The sequence below is a fragment of the Parasteatoda tepidariorum genome, chromosome 2, assembly GCF_043381705.1.
Source record: "Parasteatoda tepidariorum isolate YZ-2023 chromosome 2, CAS_Ptep_4.0, whole genome shotgun sequence".
NCBI lineage: Eukaryota > Metazoa > Arthropoda > Arachnida > Araneae > Theridiidae > Parasteatoda > Parasteatoda tepidariorum.
This window is the reverse complement of record NC_092205.1, coordinates 45,042,363-45,069,382: the sequence shown is the minus strand read 5'-3', so window position 1 is coordinate 45,069,382 and position 27,020 is coordinate 45,042,363. Positions and strand designations below refer to the sequence as shown.

Below are 27,020 nucleotides of genomic sequence, written 5' to 3'. Positions count from 1 at the left end.
TCATTTTTTCTGAAATAACGATAAAAGGTTACCGATGTTTGATTCATTATCTTTAACAAATTGCAAAATCTCAAAATATAATTGCTTTACGCTATTACTTATCAAAACTGAAGCGCGAAATTAATTTTAATTCTAGATTGGCGCTGTTGGCGATCAGATTTAAAGTCGCCAAACCGCCGACGGATTGGATAAGAGAAGTTGACACGGGAAGCGCTTCTTCAATGGACGAGTACGAGTCGGTCGAATAGGATTAAAAAATGAAATATGTGAGATTACGGAATTTTATTCAACACGTGTTGTTCCAAACATGGAAATTTCGGGAAAACATGTTAAATTTGCTTCCATAAATACCTATGTTAACTTTCAAAAACAATTAGGATTTAAATCGCGAATTGATTTTGAATAAGTTATTATAAGAAATTAAGATTATAAATTTTAAAAGTAAAATTAACACGCCAGGAAAATTTAATAAGTGTCAAGAAATATGTATATACATTTAAATGTTAATAAGTGTCAGTTTAAAATTTTTACATAAAGGATTATCATTGTGGAAAAAATTTGCAGGTATGACTTTTAACATGTTTAAATTTTGGTCTAATTAATCAGAGAAATTTAAAAAATATTTTTCAATATTTTAAATATAGTTCTTTTCTTAAAACAAACCATAAAAAATTCTTTCAGATATATTTTTTCACTATTTATTTTTAAAACTATCAAAGATCATTGATATAATTATAAAATAAAAACTTTACATTCATATCACAACTAAAATGTATTCTTTTTTTTTAAATGAAATAAAAATAACAGATGGTCATATTTTAATTTAATGGACTTCATAAATATTAAATTATTATAAAGTATTGAAAATTACCATATTTATTTACATAAATTTTTTTGATATCTTAGATATATGGTAGATCATCTATTAACTTCTTTCATTTCTTATAAATATATAGTGTTAAACATTTTAAGCTTTCAAAACTTATGAAGATTTACATTCGCGTAGAAACAATCACTTAAATAAGTTTATCTTTTGGAGACACTAATTGTTTATTAAGCTTAACTCACTTAAAAGTTCGCGAGACCTATTATCACCTGCACTAAAAATGTAATTAGAGAATTATAGAGACAAAAATTTTTACCCGATTGAATGAAGGCAAAATCTAATCTTCTCTTGAAAACTCATTAATGAAAGATCGTTAGCGAAGGTTTGTTAGATTCTGCAGAAATTCTAATGCCTCATAATTGCTCATTAACGCCTAAACCGACTTATTTCGTTTTAATGACAACTCGGCGCGCCACTAATCCTGTTTCATTGTGGCCCGCAATTATCCAAAATTAGCAATCTCAAAGTGAAATTGTTTTCTTACGAGATTGAGCTGCTTCGTTAATAGGGGATTAAGCGTTGTTCTACGAAACTTTTTCCCCAGTTTCAGAAGATAATTGATTGGGTATTTGTTTTAGGTTGAATTTATTTTTTAATTAGTTTTAAATCTTTTTCTAAGAAGCTCGCTTCCGATTAATGCATGCAAACTGTTCTTATTAAGTAAAACTGCGTAAAATTTTTATTAATCTAACTGTGTATATTGTTTAAAATTTATAAAAGGAATCCTTAAAGGATAAAGAAGATTATAACATAGGAAAAAAAAGAAGAAGAAATAAAAAAAGATTATAAAACAAAAAAAAAATTAAGACTTTGAAGAGTTTAGCTTAAGTTTTATTTCTTATTGATTTGAACCGAAAACGAACTAACTACCTGAAATAAAATTATTTTATTTTATTTTAACTTAGTAGGTAAAGGTATTTGTATCAGATTTAGACTACCAGAAACATAGAATCTTTAAAGTCATTTATCTACCAAAAACAAATAATAAATAAAAAAAAATTTAATATCAATGATAGCTTAAAACTGATATTTAGAGGTTATGTCTGTTGACAATCATCAGGACTTGCAAGTTTGTTGTAAATATTTTCCCCACTCATAATAAGAACAATTAGTTTCTAAACATGTATAGAGAAATTCTAGAATATTTCCAACTAGAACAAACTCATACTCGTTCTAGTGACTACGTTCTTCTTCGACAACCACTCTGGTATTCCTTTTCGAAGGAAATTGTCGAACATAAGCACTATGTCAACGCCGAACGTTGGGAGACATCTTGGACTGTGGTCGTAATGTGGACACTCTTATCTCTTCTAGTCACTTTCACTTGCACAACAGGATTTGTCGAAACAGAGTGGTTCGTACGAGAGAACAGCACTTCCAATGAACAGACTATACTGTCCTACGACCGATCTTCTCTTGTATACACACTGAGTATGTTCAATGTCTGCTACAGAGACAAAATGCAGGCAAGTTTTCATTGTCATCGATTCGAGATCACCAGATTTCCATCGACAGCATGGCAGGGAACGTGTCTGTTGTACGGCATGGGCTGTGTGCTGCAAGGCTTTGGAACTATTTTGCTGATTATTTGTCTTGTGAATAAAAGTGGTGCGATTAGAAGAGCTGGTGCACTCTTGTCTTCATATGCACATGTTGCGGCTGGTAAGTATGGCGTCTTGATACTTTTTTATCATTTAAAAAATTATCAGATTTTTAAAAGTAGCGTGAAAATAACTTTTGGGGGTGACACAAAGAGTTTTTTTTCGACTGCCGTTTATGTAATTTAATTTAGACCGTACAACAATGCATTTTGATGTGTACCATAGTCAGTGAGATATTGTGGAACGATAGAAAGTTTCAATTTTTATGCTTCTACATTCTTAGTTATAAGAAAGGCTGTGGTATTGCCTTTTTAAAAATAAGCTATTGTGAATAAAAAATATGTCATTTCTAATTTTAAGGGATGCATATAAATAAATTTAAAAATTTATATACTTTAAACTACTACGATTTATTATTTACAAAGGAAATCCCCTATTTATTTTTCCTATTTTGCATTGGCAGCAACGAATTGAAATATCAAGCGTATGAGCTATCACATTCATGAAAGCGTGTAAACGTACTTGTTTATAAATTTCAGAATGAAGTAATTTTCTCACGTGGACAACGAAAGCATGAAACAAACTGAGCAATAGGTTAGGAAGAATTGAAAGGTTGAAAGTGATCTAACAAATGGTATCAACTAACAAAGTGACCTTAACATGTTTAATTATGCTAATGCTGACTAAGCAATTTTTATTTTATTAATTGTTATTGTTGTTCATTTAAAAATTAGTATTTGTCGTGCTGTTTTATTCCTTAAAAGCATAATAATGCTGCATGCCATTTATTTCAATTTAAGTTTTTTATTTTAATAACTTACGATTGACTAAAAATGATTTTTTTGAGAGAAATTAAATTAAAAGATAATTGATTTAATATCTTAAGAATTAACGCTAGAACGCATTTTAAATAAGTTTTAATAAGTAGCAAGCAAAGCGAGCATGGTTTGCAGGGCAAAATCATGGTTGTGATCTTATATGGTTACATATCAAACCATATAAAATAGGATAGCTATCCTCCGGGCAGATCGAGGAATGTCAGCAAACATTGCGAGCAGCTCATTAGTATGTATATAAATCATGAAATTATTTTAGGAAATTATGTATAAACCAACGGAAATCCGTAAATTTTAGAATAAAAAATAGTATTTTTGTAGTTTAAGGACATTAGATAGAAAAATTATGCATTATTAGAACTATTGAGAGAAACGTGCACTTAGTGTCTCCTTCAATGCTTCGCCTAACCTCACTTATTGAAATACATTTTTGTAAATTTTTAACAATTTCTTATAGTATTTCCATTACATTTACTGAGTAGTTTGTTACTTTTGCATGTTTAAAACAGGATATTTTATGTCAATAAGTTGCATTTCATTTTCTTTTGTTAAAAGTGAAGAAAATGCAAACTCTTAGTGAAAGTTATGAAATTATCCAATTTTTGAAAGTGTTCTTTTAATTTTTGATATTCAACTGATAATTAACTCAAAAATTTTCGAAAACATTTACTTAGATAAGAAAAATCTTTCTGAATCGAGATTCCGAGATCCGATATTTCTTAATTTTTATTTTTTTATGCACCAAAATAAAATGAAAAAAACTATTAAATTATTTTTCAGCATTATTTTCTGAGACATTAAAACAGATAAGGTTCTTTTATTTTTTGTTTAAAATTTTCTCTTATAAATGCTGAAATGTTGATTGGTTTAGTCATCCGGCTTTGTTTTATATAAAAATTTAGAAACAATATTTAAAAAATTGAAATAGATTTGCTCAATTTTCTATTTAAAATAGAATTTCTTTAATTTGACGAAAATTAAATATTTAAAAAAGTCTTTTAGCTTTTAAAAATTAAAAATACTTTTTTAAATAATTTATTGCATTTAGTATTTTATTATATACATTTTTAACATAAAAGTGTCTAGAATATATATTAAAAAAATAATTTCAAGATTTAAATGGCTTGAAAAGAAATGCATTTTTTGTATTTGAAATTTTATCATTTTTTATCTATGCAAACATATATTCAATAGCACTTATAAGGATATAAAACTTGAAAGCTATTCAAGTAATATTTTTTATAAACCTTATTCTACTGAGAAAGAATTATATCAAAAGGAACATTTTAATCAGATGTAAATAAAGCCGTACTTTAAAAAATAAGTTTTTTTCGAATAAGCCGTTTTTTTCGAATTCTTTTTGAAACTTAGTAAATTAGATGCTTAGTAAATGCATAACTGACCAACAAATATTAATTTCCTTAAAAGAAAATCATTTTAAAAGTTTAACTTTTCAGTCAAATAAAAAAGTTTTAAGTGCAATAAAATATTTAAGATAACTAATTTCAAATTTTAATTTTATATTTAAACAAAGAAAGCCACTTTAAAAGGAATTATATGATTTTTGTTACGACATTTAATGAAATGTGTATTATTAAGTTAGTTTCGAGAGCACATTTATTTTTTAAATAGAAATTAGTCTTAGCAAAACGTTCACTTTTCTAATTGAACGAAATTATCTTGAAAGACAGGATTTATCAATTAAATAATTACAGACTACTACTGCAATCAAAACAACAACAAGCGCATATACAATGAAAACTTCATTAATAGTTAATATAGTGTGAGTTTTTAATCAAATTGAATGAAAATAAAAATAAAATCAATTTCGGGAATACAAAGAATGTTGCTTTGCGAAATACATACTTAAAATTTGAGTAAATCTAATTTTTTCCGTATGTACATAAATACCGAAAACACTTCTTATTTTTCATTTATACAAAGAAGATACATATTGATCATGCGATTGTAAAACTGACATTGTGCAACATAAAATAAGGCAATAACAATTACATATAAATATCATATGTTTATTATTAGAAATAAAACCAAAATGATTTAAAGAAGTAATATTTTTGAAGTTGAAAGAGTTATACGATGAAAAAAATATAATCAAATATTATAATTGCCATACAAAAATTCTTATTGCTTACAAACTCTTAATTCTATAGACTTAATTTTGATTTTATTGACTTAGCGTAATACAGTATATATGATGAAAAATGCATCGCATGTTGCCTGACGGGGGAATAAGTTTAAATCTAAATTGCATTTTGCTTACATGAAACCTTTTTTATACTAATAAATTCTAAATTAAGATTTTGATTAAATTCTACTCAGTGTAAGAAAATATATGGGAATCAATACGTCACTTGCTTAGGTAGCTATGTCATACAAGTAATTTAGTATTGGTACAGATTTGTACTCTTAATACTTTTAAGCTTTTTAACATTCAAACTTTTTAATACTCAAAACTTTTAACGTTCAAACTTTTTAACATTCAAACTTACAATCCTATTTACTTTGTTTCGGGTTTTTTTCTCTAATTCAGTGCAAAAAAAATACAAACGAAGCACTGCCTCATTAGTTTGATAGCACTGTCAGAAATTTAAGATATCATTTTATACAAGCTATTAGGTAATTAGATATAAGTTTATGACTGTACTTTTACCAAAATATCTAAATTATTTGTTTTAACAACTTGAAATTAGTTTCAATTGATTCGTAAAAAGAGCATCGGAAACAATCCCTCATTTGTCTAGATCGCAATAATGAAGCCTATATCTCTATTAGCTCTTCTCATCTCTCAAGTTTCCCTTAGAGAATGAATATACAGGATTTAATTGTTACATAATATAGAATATTTAATTTGTTACAGAAATATTGTAAAGGCAGTATTTTCAAAATAAGTTTTTTTTTATCTAAATTATATATGCTTCGTTACATTTTTAAAACTTAATCATTAAAAAAGTATGTGGGATATCATAATATATTAATAAAAAATTATTTTGAACTGTTTTCTGGGTCTTAAAATAACCCAACCTAAAACCTCGGGTGAATTACAAAGCTATATTTGACTATGTTAGTAGAAATTTTTTTAAAAATGTACATTTTATTGTGGAGTAAAAAAGCGTTCATGATATTGTTGAGGGAATTAATGAAACCATATGACTATAATGTCTTATATTTTTATTCTATACTCTGCTCAATCCTAACGAAACTGTATTTTCCAATTCAAAAATTAACAATCAGAAAACCAATGATATATATTTTTCATAATTTTCCAACCAAATAAGTAATCGCATGGTGTTTAAACAAATAATTTGCATACTATGTCAAAAAGTATCAGCACCATTTTCATGTTATTTTTAACGCATGTATGTAGTCAAAACTAACCGCTGCATAGATCAAAATGAATAATACGAGACACTTAAAAAAGAAAGAAATGTAAATTATTTTTTGTCATTATTAATTATTTTATTATCTTTGTTAATAAATATTATTTAAAATAATGGTAGTATAATAAAGTAATTATGCTATTTATTCTATATATCGTTAACAAAGTGCACTATTTATTCTATATATCGCTAACAAAGTGAACTATTTATTCTATGTATCGTTAACAAACTGCACTATTCTATGTATCGCTAACAAGTGCACTATTTATTTTATATGTCGTTATCATACACTTTTTACGTCTGCGTCAAAGCCAATTACAATAACTAAGACTTTTTTTAAATGAAAAAAAGTTATATTATGGGCTTAGAAAGAACTCAATAATGCCGAGGGGATATGCAATCTTTAAACTTATATGATTATTACGCAACTGGTATGTATTTTTCTAAATTTTATTTTTTTGTCAAGATTGTAATGAATAAAGAAAATAATGGCTTTTAATTCATAGTTCTTAAAATACTTCATAATGCTAATTTTTGTAATCATAAAGAGAGTTAAATGTAAAATAATGGTAAATAGAAACACTTAATGGTAATCGAAAATACATACACTTTATTCACTTTTAATTTTACTAAAACTGTTAGGAAAGAAAGTGGTTTTGAATACCACCCTTCTAATAACATATATTACTCCTAATCCAGATTATATCTGAAATTGCGATACCGACTTAATTGAAAATTTGTAAACCAACCATAATAAGTTTTAAAATTATCAAGATTGGACAAAGGATCTAATTAAGTTTACAGGAAACTTCAAAGAGTTTAAAGGCAACACAGCTTAAATAAAATCTAAAGTTTCATATCGATGAATCTATTGATAACTAATCACCATTTAATATCTTTTCATTATTTAAAGTGAAGTTTATTGACTGAAATTGATGCAACGCGTGCTACAAAATTCACCTTTTAGAAAATTCTGTATTATTTTAAAATTCTTAAAATGCATCACAAAATTATTGTAATGATCTAATAAACTTTATTAATAAACTACTAACTTAAGTAATTAAATTGTTAATAATTTATTGATTTCTATAGCTAAATGTAAAATGTATGCAATGAGAAAAAAACGTGTGGTAAAAACTATCAGAATATGGTAAAATTAACCGTTTTTCTGACTCTATGGGAACACCAAAGAGCTCGGTAATTTTTGCCAAAGAGCTTTGGTAATGATTTTTGTAAAATTAATTTTATAATGTGCGATAAAATTTGGTAAATGTGGTAAAATTTGGTAATTTTATCGTGGTACTCTGCTTAACTGGTACCATATGAAAGGAAAATTTACCAAATGAATGATTTAAATACATTTTATATATATTTTGGTTTTATTTCTTAAAATCATTTTTTTTACAATAAGTTTCATTACCATTTTCCCAGAATTTTTTTCTTCGTGTTTAAAAACTTATTGAAAAATATTTGCTTCTCATTAAAGAAATTACTGTTTTTACTGTTTTTAAAATGTTTACTGTTTTTACTGTTTTTAAAATGTATTCTAATAATCAAATATACTACTATTTCTGTTTCCCGTAGTACTGATAAAAAACATTAAGAACATGGTAGGAGAATATGATTGGTCAAAGTTTCTTGTGTACTTTTAATTGTGAGCAAAAATACCTTTTTGAAAAATGATAATTTTAAAAGAAAAACTTTCTTGTGAAGAAATAATAAATAAATATATAATATAATAATAAACATAAATATAATGATAAATATAATTATAAATATAAATATGATAATAAATATAATATTTATTATTATTTATAAATATAATAATAAAGATACTTTAAAAAAAAAATTTTTAGATGGACTAAAAATGAGAAAACAATTTTGCTCTTACTTGTGTAACTTGAAACGAAAAGCATCGAGCGCATCATTTTCAAGAAATGTAGGATAAGGAGGATTTTGGATGCTGATAAAAATTTATTATAAAAGTGACGCACCCAACGTTTTTTGTTTTAGGTTTGGCAAAAGTAAGTGTATTATTTGAAAAGAACGTATTTTTTTCTTTCTGGGTTTATTTAAAAAATGCAGTTTTCTTTAAAAAAAATTTATTTCGCATTTTCTTTCTTGTTAAATTCTGAGTCCATTCGTTTGTTTACTTTAGAAAATGGTCAATAATTCATTTAGCCATATATTCCATTTGACACTTTAAAACATATTTGCATGATTTTGTGTGAGGGCTATGAAAGGATGTGATTTAAATTCATATTGTCATTCAGTTCAAATGTGAACAACACACTAGCTGATCGAACAGTGATCAAAATAGTGATTGCACATCGGCAATAAAAAGACAGTAAACTCTATTTTCAAAAATATAGTTGGCAATAATCGTATTTTGGGATCAGGCACAGAGCTTCAGCTGAAATTTGAGCTCTATAAAAAGTTGAAAAGTTAGTTTTAGAATAGCATAACGATAAATTACGCTTGCAGAGACTGTAAGTGATTAAAATTTGAATTTTTATCTACTTCTGATTTCTAATCAATATTTGAGTGCTCTAGCTAGTCAGAAAGAGGTAGAAATTTCTACTGAAAAATTGCACTCTCAGTGATATTAAAGCAAATTAATAAAAATATGCAGTAAAAAGCAGCGGAAATTTAGTAGCATTTAATATTTCATTATTCCTACACATTCAATATTATTTAAGAGCTACTTGATAACATGGACAACAAGTGCGTTCAAATGCGTTAACAATGAGATTTAACAAATGCGTTAAAATTTTAAGTGCGTTTTATAATTAAATGCCATTACAATCACAATTCAAAATACGAATGAAAAAGAACGGACATTTAAGAAGAGAATAAAACTCAGTGAAATTTCATTAACAAAACGCTTTTAACAATTGCATTCTAAATATATTTTAGCTCTAAATAAAAAAAACAATGTTGAAGACTTTGGTTGTGTGAGGATTTTTTTTTTTCAAGTCCTGAGAAAATCTTCGTCTGTAATCTTCAGAGATGTTCTTAGCAAGGCCCTGGAGAGAACCGGTCAAGCAGATGGACATTCCCACAAAGATGGTTATTTCTTTAGATTAATAGAAAAAGAAATAAGACAATACATTAGATGAAAGATTCTTATTAGACCAGATCGAAATGGTAGTTTCACTCATCTGTGATTCTGATATGGATAGATTGTATTGGAAATGAAGATGGTTTCTTTCATCGCTAAGGTTATTATTGTGGTACCCGAAAAATTCAATCATAATTGTCAATATATTTTATCGAGATTAAATAATTTGAAATTTCATGTTAAAAAGCAGTAGCAAAGAGACTTATTTAGTTGTTTATTGTAAAAAAATCCTCTTAACTAGCTTTAAATGAATTTTTTCATGGTTTCTTTTAGGTTAACACTTTTTCGGAATCTTTCATAACTACTTACCTTTTTAAAAAACAACAATTTTAATTATTTAAAACTCTTGCGCCTGTACTTTATGTATTCACTATGCATATGAACACCAAAAAAGGTGGCAACTACTTTGTACGAAAGTGATGTTCTAATACACCAAAAACCAGGGATAGTTCCTGGTGCTGCGAAACACCTAGAACGTTCTTTTGCACTTCTTAAAACAAATCAAACATACGAGTAGCAGAGAGAATATTAAAGCAAATTTGAACTGGGCTTAACAGAGCAGGAGTGGATAGAAATTACATATTATAAAATTATTTAATTCAATTTAATCAGACTTGAAAATTAAAATTTAAACAGTCGAATTACATATTTTATTTTATGTTATACACGATGAACAGTCCGCCCAATTAATACTACTAATGTTCAACTCCGTAGCCTTGTAATTTTAAACCAAATCCAGAAGACAAGAGAACTCCTGAATCAAGTATTAGGTGAGCTTTGCCTTCATGGAAGACTTTTTGGTAGAACTAACCCGCATTTGCGTTACATGGAGAGGAAAACCACGAAAACCTCCCACGGTTATCCTGACAGCAATGGGACTCTAACCCATGATCCATCTAGCACCGAGGATATTTCAGGTCAGCACTGTGGTCTGTGCAAGCCGGGTGCGGAATTCGTATCGACCAGTCACTGCTGGGATTCGAATCCGGTTCACCTCATTGGAAGGCGAACTCTCTATCCCCTGAGTCATCACGACTCCTCTGTATTACATAACTGAAAACGCACATACATATTTTTAACCGTGAAATTAAGCTTCTGCAGAGGAAAAGCTATATAGAAGACAGACGGAAACAATCGCCAACTCGTTTTCGATTGCAAACAATTACAGACGAAATCAAAACTCGCCAACATTGAAGTTTTCAGAAGTAAAAATATTGAACGAATGGTGTAGAAGCGAGTAAATGCATTTTTTGGTGTTTAGAGCACCCGTTGAATTCTATATGGAAACTCGATTTGTTGTTAATTTGAAAAACGTTTTCCTTCATATTTATTCAAACGTACATAAATTGTAAGTCTGAGTTCACTCATTTAAGATTTAAATTAGTTAAGTCCCAACTTTTGGGTCTCAATATTAAGAAAGGAAAGATTTAATAGCAAAAATCTTTTCTCTGAGCTTAAAAAGTTAAGCAAAAATGACTGGCAAGCAAAGGTCCATTTTAATTACCAATTAAATCGTTCAAATAAATGTAAAGACTGATTACAACATTTTAAAATTGATACTCATTTTCTTGATTATGTTGTCTTTTAGTTCTTCCTAAAAGTTACTAATTACTGTCATAGTTGATAATTTGGTCTATTATCCATCAAAAAAGCCACTTAGATAATTAGTATAATTGTTTTTTATTGATAACATATGTCATATGTCGAAATACTTGAAATTCTACTTATATAAAAAGTCGGATTAGCCGATAGCCGGAGGCGGTCATTGTAATATATGGGTCTTTTTCACGAAAACTGTCATTTTTCAGTTCATAAAATCCCAAAAAAGTAAAGTGAATAAAAAGCTCTGAAACTTTTTATATTAATAGAAATATGTAATGGCATTATAAAGAAAGTATATATCCTATAAATTATACTTAATATTTAAATTAATTAATTTTTTAAATAATTAATTTATAATTAATTAATTTATAATAATTAATAATTAATTAATTAATTTAATAAATAAATTAATTAATTTAATAAATTAATTTATTAATTTTTTAATTTATTTTTCAAATTAATTAATAAGTAAATTAATTATTTTCACTATTTAAAAAGTGAGGGAATGACACTAATAGTGAGGGAATGATATTTTATTTTAATACATGTTTTTATCTAAGTTACATCTACCTAAAGTTTGAAAATGATAACATACTAAGTATATCTAATATTTATTATAATTTAGTCTTATATATTTAATAGTTTTTACAGGTTTGGGAAATAAAATTGGCTGGCACGATTGAACAAAAAAAAATTTAATAATATACTCATCTTGAATCATTCCCTCACTTCAGCGTCATTCCCTCACTTTATACACTAGTGAGGGAATGACGAATTCAATAAAATTTAAAAATAACAGTTAGGCCTAATTAATTTCTGAAGTCAATCACATACAATTATATTCATACAAGAAAGCAACATATAATTATCCACTTTCTCGATGAAGTTGTATTTTATTTTACTCTAAAAAATGACATGAGGGAATGACAAATGTAAAAAATTTTACCTGGTTTGATTCATTCAAATTTATTCCACAGCAAAGCTTCTTTAAGTTGAAGATGGAAACATACTGCAATTTTGTTCTATGATGCCAGTTGTTAACTTCTGAAGTTTTTATTAAAATATTTTTATTCTAAGAAGATTGCAGGTGATAAGAACATTGTTGTGAGGGAATGACGCGAAACACTGGGGACAAAGTTTAAAATAGTGCTGTGTTAATATTTTTATCAGAAATTAAATTTAAAATTGATTTTCTGAATTCTATATTTCAATATTCTGAAATAAAAAACACGAATTTATAATTTTTTTTTTTTAAATTTCAGAAACAATTTTTTCTTTTTTTAAATCAACAGTGGGTACAAGTGAGGGAATGACATATTGGTATATTTTAATTACCTAAAATAAATAAAACATGAAAATTGATAATTTTATTTTATTAACAAACATTAAATGTACTGGGGACATGAAAATGACTGTTTTTGTGAGAATGACCCATATAAAATACCTGCTTTTTTTTACAAACAATCAGGTAAATTTATTCAAATTCATTTTATTTAATATATTAGAAGAAATAAAAAAGTATGATATGAAATATATTTATATCTAATGCTGATAGAAAAAATCGAAATAATGACTTGATGATAAGATGATGTAATATTATTTGCCTGATGATGAAGCATTATTTATATTAGGTCTACTTTTAAATTTATGATGAATCTATTTCAATAAAAATATCGGGTAAATTTAAATAAAACTGACATTAAATAAAATTAACTGTCATAATGATAAAGAATCAGGATTGTAATAACTTAAAATGGTTGGAAACATACATGGTATGGCTTTGATACACAGCAAATTAAAAAATTCAATAATTATAAAACATTTACGTCTATTGTCTTTTAGATACTAGGAGGTAAAATACCCATTACTTTTGCAAAAAATAGTTGCTCTTTTATTCTGAAAGTAAAATTTTTATTGTAAAAAAAATACCCGGTGAATATCTTTTAATTTTTATTTTTCTATTTTTTATAATTTGATATTTCTTACAATAGTCCCTTAAACCCTTGTGAGGATTGAACTCCGGCCCTTTACAATGACAAATTATCTATAACAGCTAAGCAAACAAGACACACAAAGCCTATTATGTCATTTATAAATTCCATAGCATTTGTTCCTTATTAATTGCCTATAGTACTTTTCAACACAACCTATTTTTATCATCCTAAATAGCTTAGATAAATTTGAAAAGTCGAAAAAGAAAAATTCAGACCTGGAAAACCTTAAAAAGTCAGGAAAATATTTTAATTTCTAAGTTTAGGAAATAGTATATTCCGCCGTACTTTGTTAGAAATTTTTCAGAAAAATGGTTAAATAACAGTTTATTCAATTGTTATTTTACCTACCATATTCAAATAAAATCAAATAACCACAAATACGTTGGTATTTAAACAGTTAACGGGGAGAAAAACCGTTTATTAACTGCTTTTACCTAATACGGTTAAACAACCAAAACTATGCTCACTTACTGAAGCCACTTAGTTCCTTGCAAATCCGTAGATATTATAACCGGGAGGGTTAATCTGTCAGTCTCATGGATAACAGAATCCTGTTTCGAGTCACCAAGATATTTCCACTATTCCCTTCAACAGATAAAGAGTTTTCAGTGCTCTCCACTTAACAAATTGTGTCTCGCACTCTCCAATTCCCATTACCTAAACAAAAGCCTAGAGCCAATGTCCAGCCAAATTGATTACGGGAGGAAACCATTCTAGCTGTAAATGATTAAAAAACCTATAATTTTGTATTTATGGTTTTAAAAACATACTAGCTGTTAACGGTGACGAAACTGTTAAGGAAAAATGTTCTTTACCGTAAGCTTTACGGTTAATTGGATAGACAGACTGCTGCCGGTCATTTAACTGTAATTTTAGAATGTGATCTAACAGTGAAGAAAAACGTATACTTATTTCTTTACACATTTTTAAATCTTAAATATTTTAGTAATAGGAAAAAATGCATTTCGATCTTTTGCGCAATAACTTTTATCCTTCAATTTTTTCCCTGTAGCGAAATAAATGTTTCGGATATGGCTAACTTGGTAGGTATAAAGAAAAGCACATTTAAACAAAATTATTTACCTAACATAGGAAAATAAGCGTATTTGCTAAAAATAAAGTAAAAAATTAAAAAAAGATCATTTTTGAATTATATGCTAGTAAATGTAGCCGGAAATTTTTTTTTTAAATAATAACTGTAGAAAAATGCATGTAAAATTAAGTTAAACGTTAAACTAGTTTACAACTTAACATTCGTAGTCATTAAATGCATTTCTTAATTTATTCTTAAATAGAAACGATAGGCCAGATTGCATTTCCTTAATTGTAAATACACTGGTGTTAGAAATTAAGAGAATTTGCAGACTTGGTCGATTATCTTATTACGTTTAGTCTAATTGTGTTTAAGAATGTACTCTTAAAGTTTATTTTAAATTTATGTTGTCAAATTTATATAATTTAACTACGTTTTAAATTTAAGAAAAGCTTTTGCTAATAAAGAAAATATAGAGAAATTAAGAAAATTTCAACCTAGATCTTTGCCAGACGCTCTTGACTATGCTTTTTATTGAAAGAATTGTCTATTTTTTAATATTTTTCCGTTACAATAATTTTTTTCCAATTGCATATCATTAAAAAATTGCATAAAAATGGTGATGAATTGAATTTGTTTTTATTTTTTATTGAAAGGGATAAATTTCAATCTTTTATAATAAAAATGGCGACATGTCAACAAAATTAAATATCTGCGGCATACTAGTTAAATATATTAAAATGAAGAAAGTAACGAAGCTTTCAATCAGTTTGTAACGCGACACTAAGGAATGAAAGAACAGTGCAGACAGTAATTTAAAATAGCATTACTATTTAGCTGGTAACGTAAAAGTGCATAATTACTGTAAAATTAATGAATATTTTTAAAAAAAAACATGCAAAAATTGTATACAAATCATTTCTCACACTTTGACTTACTTATTTCATAAATTTCGATTTTAATTTGTAGAAAACTAAAACAGCTGATTGCTTTCATGAAGCACACCATACCTCAAAGTGAGATTTCAAAAAAACTTGAAAAATATTCATTTGAATTAATTATTTTCGCTCGTAAGCGAAATAATTTTGTCTATTTTTTTATTTTTTATGGATTCAATAAACAAAAAAATGAAGGAAATACTTTTTCATATTTTCACTTTTAGCCTCGAATTATCTTAGTCAACATTGTAAAAATATTGGTGTGTCTGAACTCCAAAATTATTGGCACCTCCTTTACACCTAAGTTGTGTTCCACTACACTAATGTTCTTTGTGTAAAGCAGCTACACTAACATTACTTTGTGTAAAGCAGCCAACAGAATATTTGTTATTCAATATAGATAAACTTTATATTACAATATATAATAATATAATTAAAAATTTATAATTATTATTATATATTTATACTATTTGATACACATAGTAATCCGTAAAATTACATTCATGATACAATATAAAGCAAGAATCATGAATAAAGAATGCATGAATCGTGGTATCTTAGAATATAGAGCCCACGCCTCCTAATGAGGTGAACCGAGTTCGAACCCCAGCGATGGCTGGTGGATACGAATTTAGCACGAGACTCTCACAGACCACAGTGCTGACGTAAAATACATCCTCAGTGGTAGACGGATCATGGATTAGAGTCCCCTTGCCCTCAGGCTAACGTGGGAGAATTTCGAGGTTTTTCACTCTGTGTAACTCTAATGCGGGTTAATTCCATCAAAAAGTTCTCCTCGAAGGTAAATTTTTTCCAAATTTCGATCCATCTTCTGGATTGTGTTTAAAATTACTAGGATACAGAGCTGGTAGTCGAAAACCCTAAATTGACTTGGCTGTTCAACAACGGTTATAAGGTAGAATATAGGATGTACGTGTACAATATTTCTTGAAACAAAATTATTTTGTCAATCTAACTCAAAAACCACACAGAGAGAATAATAATGTACTCGAACTAGGCTTAACAAAACTGAAGGAGATGAAGGAATATTATAAATTTATACTGAAGGAATATTATAAATTTACTTAATACATTTAAAAATTAAAATATAATTATCCTCACTACTCAATGAAAAACTTACAACAAATATTAACGGCAACTTTTGTTTCAGTAGACATTGTGTAACGGCGTGGAATAAAACAACTAACTCAGTTAACTTTTACTCGTCGTAATTAAACTACTGGCGATGCACAAAATGCTCCAACGTTGGTGCTCTTAGAAGCGAAAATAATTCCTAGCATCTGATCTTTGTGTAACCTCTCTCATATATTGGAGTTTATATTTAATTTTACCCCTTAAAATATGCATAAAAGTTCAATTCGGTATTAACTTGAGATAACCCACAAATGTATACAGTTCTTCAAGATCAAAATTGAATAGGTATTATACCACAATTTTTACAGTGTATATTACTTCAGTTGTAATAAAATATTTCTGTAAACCTAAAGTTTTTGTATACTATACTATATTTTAATAAATGTTTGTCTAAATAGTTAAATATACACAAGATGTATATAGTTATACTGCATCATTTTGTGGTAACTTACTCCGCTGTCATCGTACAAAAATATATCCAGACGTAAATATTGTAAAATTGATGGTAACATAAATTTTAAAAACCGATATTCACCTAAAATGTTTTATTCTAAAAATAAATCAATACGTCTCGAATGTTTTTTTTCTTTTTCGGGACAACCTGCATCCACTTACGTCATCGTGTATCTTCTACATCAAACGTGATATTTAACAGAAAAACTATATTTTATTTTTTTTCCTCAACTTAACTACTAGAAATATGCAAGTTTCAAAAAATATTCAAGTATTTACTACTTTTCCGCTACAGGTAAAAAATATAACTCAGTTATGTCTCCAAAAACACTCAACCGTTGCTAGAAATGTTCCCGAAAATTCACTAGAAATTGTTATTTTTATCTTTATGCAACAAACCAGAAAAGCAAATAAATGCAAAATTTCTGAGAATATTTGGAAGTAGATTATAATGAAATCTTTCTCTTCCTTCTGAAAATTTATTTTGCAAAATTAAATAGTGCATTTTAAATCTCACGACAAAAAAGTATATAAATTTTTAAGTTTTATTTGTATAAATCAATAGTCTTGTGTATGATATATATGCGACTATTAAAGCTCAAAAACCGTCATAATTAACATTGTCTAACTAATCTGCAAATTAACTAGAGTGATAAGTTAAATTGCTCAATCATAACACTTCCATAAAAAGTGTGTAGTCATAACATTCTCTATTTTACGAAGATAAAGAGCACATTAACATTTCCGTATCTTTGAAATTCAAAAATGCGCTTTTCTCATTCTGTCTACATATTTGTTAATTGTTTCACAGTATTAATTAACTTGATTTTTTAGATATTGAAAAATAGATAAATTATTTTATGTTTTAGTTTCGTAATCGTTAAAATTTTTTGAGCCATTTAAATCTTTGTATCACAGATTTTAAAGTGATGGTTGATATTATTAACTGACATGCTGATTGTCTTATAGTCGCAACTTGATTTTTTACATTAGTGAAAAATAAATTAATAACATTATGCTAATTTGCTAATTTCGTCGGTGCTGTTTCAGCAAAAAACTTATTTTCACTTTAATAGTTGCCTAATTGATAATATGCAAATTATCTAGGCAGTTTGAAAGATTACCTAAATAATTATAGAAATGAAAGAAGATTGTAGCATTATAATGGAAAACTTTAGTTTTTCGCCATGTTACCTAGATAATTCTTAGAATAAATGATTTCTACAATTTAGCGGTAACATGTACAGTGCGCATAACAGAACCACCCTGAATAACTTTTGTTCTAATGATCGAATCTTTACCTTCTAGAAATGATTTGAGATGTTAATCTCATTGAGATGAGTAAGAATCTTACTGATTTGAGAGGGTGACTTCGAATATGCTAATTAATTAGTGCAGACGATATTTTAAGTTACGAAATCAGAAGCAAAATCGTGCTTTAGCTGAATAACCCTACAATTTTTTTTTCTACATATTTGGATTTCTGGCCATCAGCATGTAAGGGGTAACCTCAATGAAGGAAATATGGTCCCAATAATTTTGTCAAGAAAACGGTCTAAAGTTTGGATTCCTTAAGACTAATTTCATTTTTTACATATTTCACCATATCTCGAGAACTTTTTAAGCGGATTGAAAATTCTGGCACACAATTATGAAATTCGTTCATACAAAGACTATTCCACGCAAAAAATAACTTTTAGTAAATATTTATGATTTTAATTAATATTAGACATCTATTATATGTAACATTTATTTTCTGCTCACTGTACGTATTTAGTAATGCAGTAAGCTGAAAAAGAAACAAAAAACCTGAATAACTTTCAATCTAATGATCGGATATTTACGCTCTAGTACTCGATCTTTATGGTTCCAGGAAGTGATTCAGAATAAAGTAATTTAATATATTTGAGATATTTTAAATAACTAGAATATAATAGATATTTTAAAATTACGAAATTGGACACAAGAACGGACTTTCTTTAAATAAAAATACTCCTTTAAATTAAATACTTATTTGAATTTCTAACCCTTCAAAATAGGAAATATAGCCTCAATTCGAGAAATATAGTCACAATAGTTTGTCAGGAGAACGAGCCAAGTTTGGGCTAGACATTAAATAGACAGTTTCTTACATAACTAGTTAAATTCCCCCATACTTCAAGAGGCATGCATTTATGAAATACAATTCTTATAAATGGTCATTTCAGATGATGTAAATATTTTTAAATTTTTTGCATGTGAATTATTTAATCGAAAATTATATTTTAAAATTTTTTAAAGAAAAATCAGATAATAAGAGAAAGAAGCTGTGTTGAGTTATACTTTCATATACCAATAGTTTGTCATTTTTTAATACATTTGCTTTATTCTTCCATTATCATATAACAATTAACGTTTGAAAAATACTATGAGCTAAAAATAGCTTTTATTTTACTATGCAAATGAGCTTTAAATTTTAGATAAGAACATATTCACTTTTATGTATGCTCAGCATTCATTATTTTTCTTAGTTCGAAATTACTGCCCTTGCAAATTTTTATTGACGTTCCGTAATGATCCCCCTTAAGATTATTGCAAAACATATATTTAGAAAACTATTAGTACTTAATTAACCAAACAAACTTAAGCACGAATAAATGGTGGTGCCATCTATCAGCGAGATTCTGAACTAAGACGTACTTTCACCCTTGTGGTGCTCTCTTTCCAAACGAAGACATGCCCTAACGACTTCATTCGCAAAAAGCCAATAGCTGGAAAACTTAGCTTATCTAAGCGTTATTATAAACAACAAAAAGTAAGAGGTAAATACGTTCTTCTTTCTCTAGATGAATAAATTAGTTTTCAAGGCTTATTTAAATATCAAATTATCTAATTTTTTGCTTCATTTTTTAAAATTATTCATAAACGATCTATTTAAAATAGCCATTACCGGACTTACTGTTCATTACTCTTCTATACCTTTTCTTTCACAGTGTCTAACCTTATTCTAAATAAGAATGTATCCAAGTTTCAATTCTTTTTTTAGAAAAGCAATACATTTTTATACGACCGCAAATACCAAAAATATACCTCACTATAAAATATTTCAATAATTCCACTTAGACATTATATCGAATATAATATCAAATCTCCATAACTCTGCCTTACAGAAAGCTGAATTTCTTTCAATCGATAATCACTTGATAAAGGAACAATGTTTCGAAGGAAGAAAGCAATAACTATTTATAACTAATAAAATACGATATCTTAACTATACTTTGCCCTACATGGCAAGACGTTATCCGGAAGCAATGTTAAATAAAGAGAGGAATATGAAAAAATGACAAAAGTCATAAATCATGAGATGTTATCAAAGCATAGATCCCGCCCATGAAAGAAGCAAGATGCAAAAACAGATAGTTCGAAGATGGCATGAATGATGAAGTTAAGGATGTTCCGATAAAGCATTATCATCATAGTTTACCGATCTTTCCATTAAATGGAAGAAACCTCGGTGTATTGTAATGACAGGAATTTATCAAGATGGAACTTTAATTACCCAGAAAAGTTTTATAACCGTTAAATGATCTGAGAAATGCGATTTTTAATGTGGTAATGAATAATAATGTCCTAACCGACGTGTTTGGAAACAAATATCTAAATCTTTTGTTTTATAAATGGCACTTTTAAAAGACAAAATAATTATGGCGTGAATGGTTTGTGTTTATCTGGGTACATTATTTAATCACCTTTAAGTTTAAAAAAAAATAAGAAGAAATGTGATCAAGTAATTAAACTTTTTAATCCGCTCACTGAGATTTTTTCCTAAGATTTTGAAAAATTGCAAACTTTTTACAATGTTTTGGCTTTATATTTATACAAGAAATGTTTTAGACAAGATTTGAAACCAAAAGTTAAAAATAAAATTATGTCAACTTTTTTGCGTCTTATGCTTTAAAAAGTTTTTAATTATCTTTTGCACGAAGAAAAAAAATATATATATATATTCTTAAAAAAATTTAGAGAGGTCTTAAAACTAGATAGAAAGAGATTATATTTAGTCAATAGATTTAATCATTAATTGTTATTGGAATTTTGCTTTAGGCAACTTACTCAGACGAAACTTAAACAGATTTAGACATCTTATCTTGCCTTAATTAATTTGTCAAATGAATTTAAGTTAAGGTATGCGTGCTCTAAAAGTGGATGGTTTATGGTAAAAGTCTTTTAATTAAAAAACATTTAAAAGAATTATAGTTTTAATAATTTTTCCTCATAATGAACAAATGAATTTAATGATAACAAACAATAAAACGAAACGAAAATTCTCGCGATGAACTTGCAAAAATGCTATCAAATAAATAATGGAGTTTTTTCATAATGGAATTATATTTATCGAATATTAAAAACAATTTAGACTTGTATTCCTGATATAATCAACTTTTTGAATAAGAATAGACTTGGATACGCATTCTAAAAATAGAGAGTCTGTATTCATGATATTTCATTAAGATAAAAGAATTTGAGAAGAGCAATATTTTTATTAGTAATTCATAATAATGAACTTGAAAATTTCAACAAATGAACAAAAATTATTTTCTTCTCATAATCAACCTGCAAAAAAATAAGCAAAGAGATATTTAATTCTAATGCTAAATTTGTAAATGTAAACAAATAATCATTTCGATATTCATTTTTTAAATTGAGCAATAAACAAATATCTGCTTTTCAAGCAGTTCATTCCTTTTATTTTAATCTAAAATAAACTTATGGCATAATATGTTGCAAAAATGTTAAAAAAATATTTGTAATATGTTTTTGTCTTCTAATTATTACACTGAGAAAACAAATATGGTCAAAACTTATAAAATATGGTACCATTTACCGTGTTCCTGGCACTTAGGGAAAAAGAAAAAGGTCAGAAAATTTCATCTAAGCACTTTAGTAATGATTTTAGTAAAATTAATAATAAAGAATAAATTTATAATATGCGATAAACTTCGGTAAATATATAAGGACTTGGTAATTTTATCATGATACTTTATAGCAAGGCATGAAAACCATTTATTCGGTTAAATTTACTTTTCAATTTTGTTTTTTCTACTTAATGTGTGATAATAAGAACTATAATATTGAAGAACAGAAGTTTCAGTAAACCATTGCCATATGAACGGAAACATTATTAAATGAATGGTTTATATACCATATATTTTGGATTTTTTACCAGAATTAGGGCTCTTTTTGCCAGAAATGTCCTTACCGTACAGTAAGGTAAATTTACCAGAATTTTTTTTCGTATTTATATCTTGATCTTGTAAAATTTCTCCCAATGCTTTGTTTCTACAATAAGCACTTCTAAAAATAAATACTCGTTTCTTAAATTGTGAAGCAAGCAACCAATGATATCTCTTTTTCAAAGCATTCATTTCTTTTATAAAAATAAATTTAAGAAATCAAATTTTGCGAAAATGTTAACAAAAGTAATAGAAATTTTCTCCTCTAATTATTATTAATCTTAATAAGTAAAATGTCGCCTAATTTTCTGTTTTTACAATAAGCACTACTAACAAATATATTTTCCTTTGCATTGAGAAGCAAATAAATAATAGGAATATCTGCTTCTTAACGAGCTCATTTCTTTTATTTTAATAAAAATAAATTCAAAAGATCATACCTTGCGAATATATACAGGGTGATTCAGTTAAACGTTTCAGATCTCCTAAGAGGTGTGGAGTGCATCCTGACGACTCGAAATCATTTAGCAATGCGGGGTCGGAAATGCTTTCCAGACGCGGTAGATGGCGTTGTACGAAAGTTCCGAGCTTCCCAGTGAGTTGGCCTCCTCGGTCACCCGACCTATCATGTCTAGATTTTTATTTCTGGGGTCATATGAAAACGCTGGTTTATGACACCCCTGTTGACAATGCTGAGGAGCTGGTTGTAAGAATCGCAGTAGCTGCCGGAGAAATTCGAGATAAGCCAGGAATATTGCAGAATGTTCGGATGTCCATGCGCCAGAGATGTGAGGTGTGCATTGTAGCCGGTGGCAGAAACTTCGAACACTTACTTTGGCCCATGTACCTTATGCTTTTCTCAATGTATTATTAAAGCGATTTTTCACTTACGATCTCTTTTCTTTATGGTGCTTCTNTAATCCCACGAAACTTAAGTGCTAAGATTACTTGTTTTTTAAGAAGAAAAAACTTCATTCTCTTTAAAAAATATCTAAATTTGAAATAACAGTCGACGTGTTTCAAGCACTCAAAAATAAGCTCTAATTTTCAAGACCTGCCGGACGTGAATGAGATGAAACAAAAGTAAAAACGTAAAGTTGCCAGGGAAAAATGAAAAAATAAAGATAGGAAGCAAAACTAGAAAAACTACAGTTGCCAGCTAAAAATGAAAAAATAAAGATAAGAAGCAAAACTAGAAAAACTACAGTTGCCGACAGAGAAAAAAGAACAAAATACAGAGCAAGAAAAACCACAATGGCCGAGATGGGTAAATCAGGGCTAAATGACAAAGCGTGTGAAAAGGCATTTTATCCTTATTCACCTCTCTCAGCTACTGTGGATTTTTTCTGTTCTGTTTATCTTTTTTTCTCTTGTACTACTGTAGTTTTTCTAGTTTTGTTTCTTACCTTTATTTTTCCATCTTTCGTTGGCAACTTTACGTTTTCATTTTTGAAATCACTTTTGTTTCTTCTTATTCACTATTGGCAAATCTTGAAATTGAGCTCTTATTTTTGAGCACTTGAAACATGTCACTTCCAATTTGGATATTTTTGAAGCAAATGAAATTTTTATTTAACCAACTAATAGTGATATTTTTGAAACAAAATTAATTGATGTTGAAGCAGAAATAATTTTCAAGGAATGTTTAAATGTTATAGCAACAGTTAAGTGAAAAAATAATGGAATCTAAAATTTTAAAGAAATACATTATAATAAAAAAAAATTTCCAAATTTGTAATTAAATCAAGTTTACATTATTAGACAGTTTTAAAAATATAATTAAAATTAAAGCATCGAAAAGAAAAGAAACGTTTAAGGCGATTATAATAAATAAGTTATTTTTCCTTTTAATCTATTAAAAAGATTATAAAAAATTGAAATAGAAAATACATTAAATAAATGGAGATGAAAATTTAATCACGAAGAAATTTAAATTCAAAAACTTTCATACTTCACTTTAATATTTTATCAGTTTTTAACTATTAAAAATGTTTCAAAAGAAAGTTTTACTTACAGCTTTCAGAGTAATTTTAAAAACTAAACTATATTCTTATCTCCTTCATTTTTTAATATAGGTTGTAAAGCTATGTTACTAATGATGGGGATTTTTTTTCATTCATTTTTATTTAGTAAAAATAAGAAATTTCCTTACCTGCTTTTACGTTTTTTTCTTTCATACACAAAGATTTTTACATCGTTATAAAGATTAACAATTTTTTAAAACTTTGGTTGGAAACAATTTTCTTTTTGAATAAGCAGTTAGTTAGATGAAAATGTAGCTCGTTATTTGTCAATCGAGTATATACAATCATTCGCCTTATTTACAATTCTTATTATTTTTCGTTTTTTAATCTCTATATTAATTTTTACCTGTTTTCTTTAAGTGAAATTTTTACTTTTGACTCCCATACTTTTGGATATTAAAACTTTTATTATCTATACCAGAATTAGATTTCACTTAAGATTTAGAATATAATTAATTCAAGTAAAATTATTTAGGGTGCAGTTGCATCAGGTAAAAAATATTGTACACTAAAGTATGAATTTTTACATCGTTATGAAGATTAACAATTTTTTAAAACTTTAATTAAAAATAATTTTCTTTTTGAATAAGCAGTTAGTTAGATGAAAATTTAGCTCATTATTTGTCAATCGAGTATATACAATCATTCGCCTTATTTACAATTATTATTGTTTGTCTTTTTTTAATCTCTATTCTCAATTTTTCCTGTTTTCTTTGAGTAAAATCTTGATTTTTGACTCCCATACTTTTGGATATTAAAGCATTTTATTATCTATACCAGAATTAGATTTTACTTAAGATTTAGAACATAATTAATTCAAGTAAAATTATTTAGGGTGCAGTTGCATTAGGTAAAAAATATTTTACACAAAAATATTAATTTGACAACGAATTTTTAAAAATAAGAGATATTTTAATTATTAATTTTTTTCCAATTCTTTATAAGCTTGTTTTAAAAGCTTCTGAAACAAAAGAAGTTAAAACAATGCTATTGTTATTAGTTTCCGAACATGAGACAAATATTAGTTTTATTAACACATTGTTTACTTTCCGAAGAAATTAATTAACCGAATCTGCTTAAACCGTTTTGATTTACAAAAGCATTTTAATTCAGAAATATTTTATTTCTTAACATGCTTGTTGAGTCTTTATGCAAAGAATATATAGATAATAAAGCCTTTTCTTTGATTTAAAGAAACATGAAAGTTATTTATTAATTAGGCATAATCAAAATTTCATTGAATGAAATATTTTAAAGTAAAATTGTAAGCAGTATACATTGAGTTAAAAGCAGTTATCATACAGAATAACTTTTACTTTAATGATCGAATTTCAAATGCTAAGTGTTAAGTGCCAACTATGATGGCGCGATTGTTTGACCTCTAAGAAGATAATTAAGCAGTGCTAACTATAAATTAAATTTAGTTATAAGATACTAAAACGTACTTTCTCTGAGTTAGCATACTTATTCTTGTCGGAAGTGAATTTTTGACCATCGAAGTATGAAGGATAATCAATAATTATTGTCTAAGCATCCTGGGTAATGGTCGGAAATAGAGGACAAAGGGTCCCCTAGTGATTATTTCATTTTTGGTGCATTTTGCTATATTTCGGGAGGTTTTTATGCGAAATAAAAACTTATTTACATTCATGAAATTCATTTACATTCATAAAATTCATTTATCTTAAGATAATTCCACATGAAAAATATTTTTTAATACTTGGCTGTCACATTTTAATGTATTATTTAATAATGATCGATTAAATATTGAATTATAATTCATGCGAATTTTCATGTTCCTTTAAACCATATAGCTTAGGAAGAATTACAAATTTGAATGAAATTAATCAAATTGTGCTTGGGAAATAAAAATTTTAAATTACGCCACTTTTAAATTTTATGTCTCATAAATTATTTGATAGATTAAGTTTGATTTTTGCATTTTGACATTTCAAACTATAAAATTTAAAAAGGTGTAAAAGCTCATTATCTCATAATCTAAAACTCCTTTGAATATTATTAAACAAAATAGTAAAGAAAAAGAAACAAATATAAAATTCAAATTCATATATTTTATGTAAAATTATTTGTTATATATTATGCATTCGCACACGGAAAAAATTCTGGTAAAATTAACTTAGTGTACGGGAATAATATTTAGTAATATTGGCACCATTGTATCATAATATTGGAATCTTGAACCATAATTCGGTGCAAATTTGTTCCATTGTTAGTAATGTGTATAATTGATTCACGTTTACATTTTAATTCAACAGTAGTAACATGCAATCAAATATAAGAAGTACAATAATATTTTTCAACTAAGTTAACGTTGCAGTGAGTTTGAAAAATATTATTTTTTACCACACTCAAAAATACCAACTGAGTACAAGAACTTTAACTTGCCCAAACAATAGTGTATAAGTAGTATTTCATAACATTTTCTTTATACGAAACATTTTTTTTAATGAAGCTCTCACACGGGTTATCTTAAAATCGAATTTTACCAGAACATGAAATATTCCACAAATCTGATATGCTGTAATTTTTACAGTACCCAAAAATCACTGAATCACTGTAATTAACCTTTTACTTACAGCTGGCACAACTAATGATCCAGAACAGCAGGTGCTATCAAACGCAGCAGGCAAAAGGTTAACTAAATATTTCTGTAAAAATTACAGTGTAATATTTTACTTTAAAAGTAGATTTTACAGATGCAAGGGACGGTACTTTAAACCGTAAATTGATCCAGTATTTTTTACA

At 27.3% G+C, this 27,020-nt stretch overlaps 1 protein-coding gene across 1 annotated transcript in view; it reads left to right on the top strand.

Annotated features, from left to right (window-relative positions):
* Window positions 1–217: 217 nt before the first annotated feature.
* LOC107440497 (LHFPL tetraspan subfamily member 6 protein) overlaps window positions 218–27,020 on the top strand; it is a 50,559-nt gene continuing 23,756 nt past the window's right edge. The window contains exon 1 of the mRNA XM_016053440.3: window positions 218–2,548. Coding sequence (XP_015908926.1) covers window positions 2,008–2,548 — 541 coding nt within the window. The 5' untranslated portion in view covers window positions 218–2,007. The remainder of the gene's footprint in view (window positions 2,549–27,020) is intronic.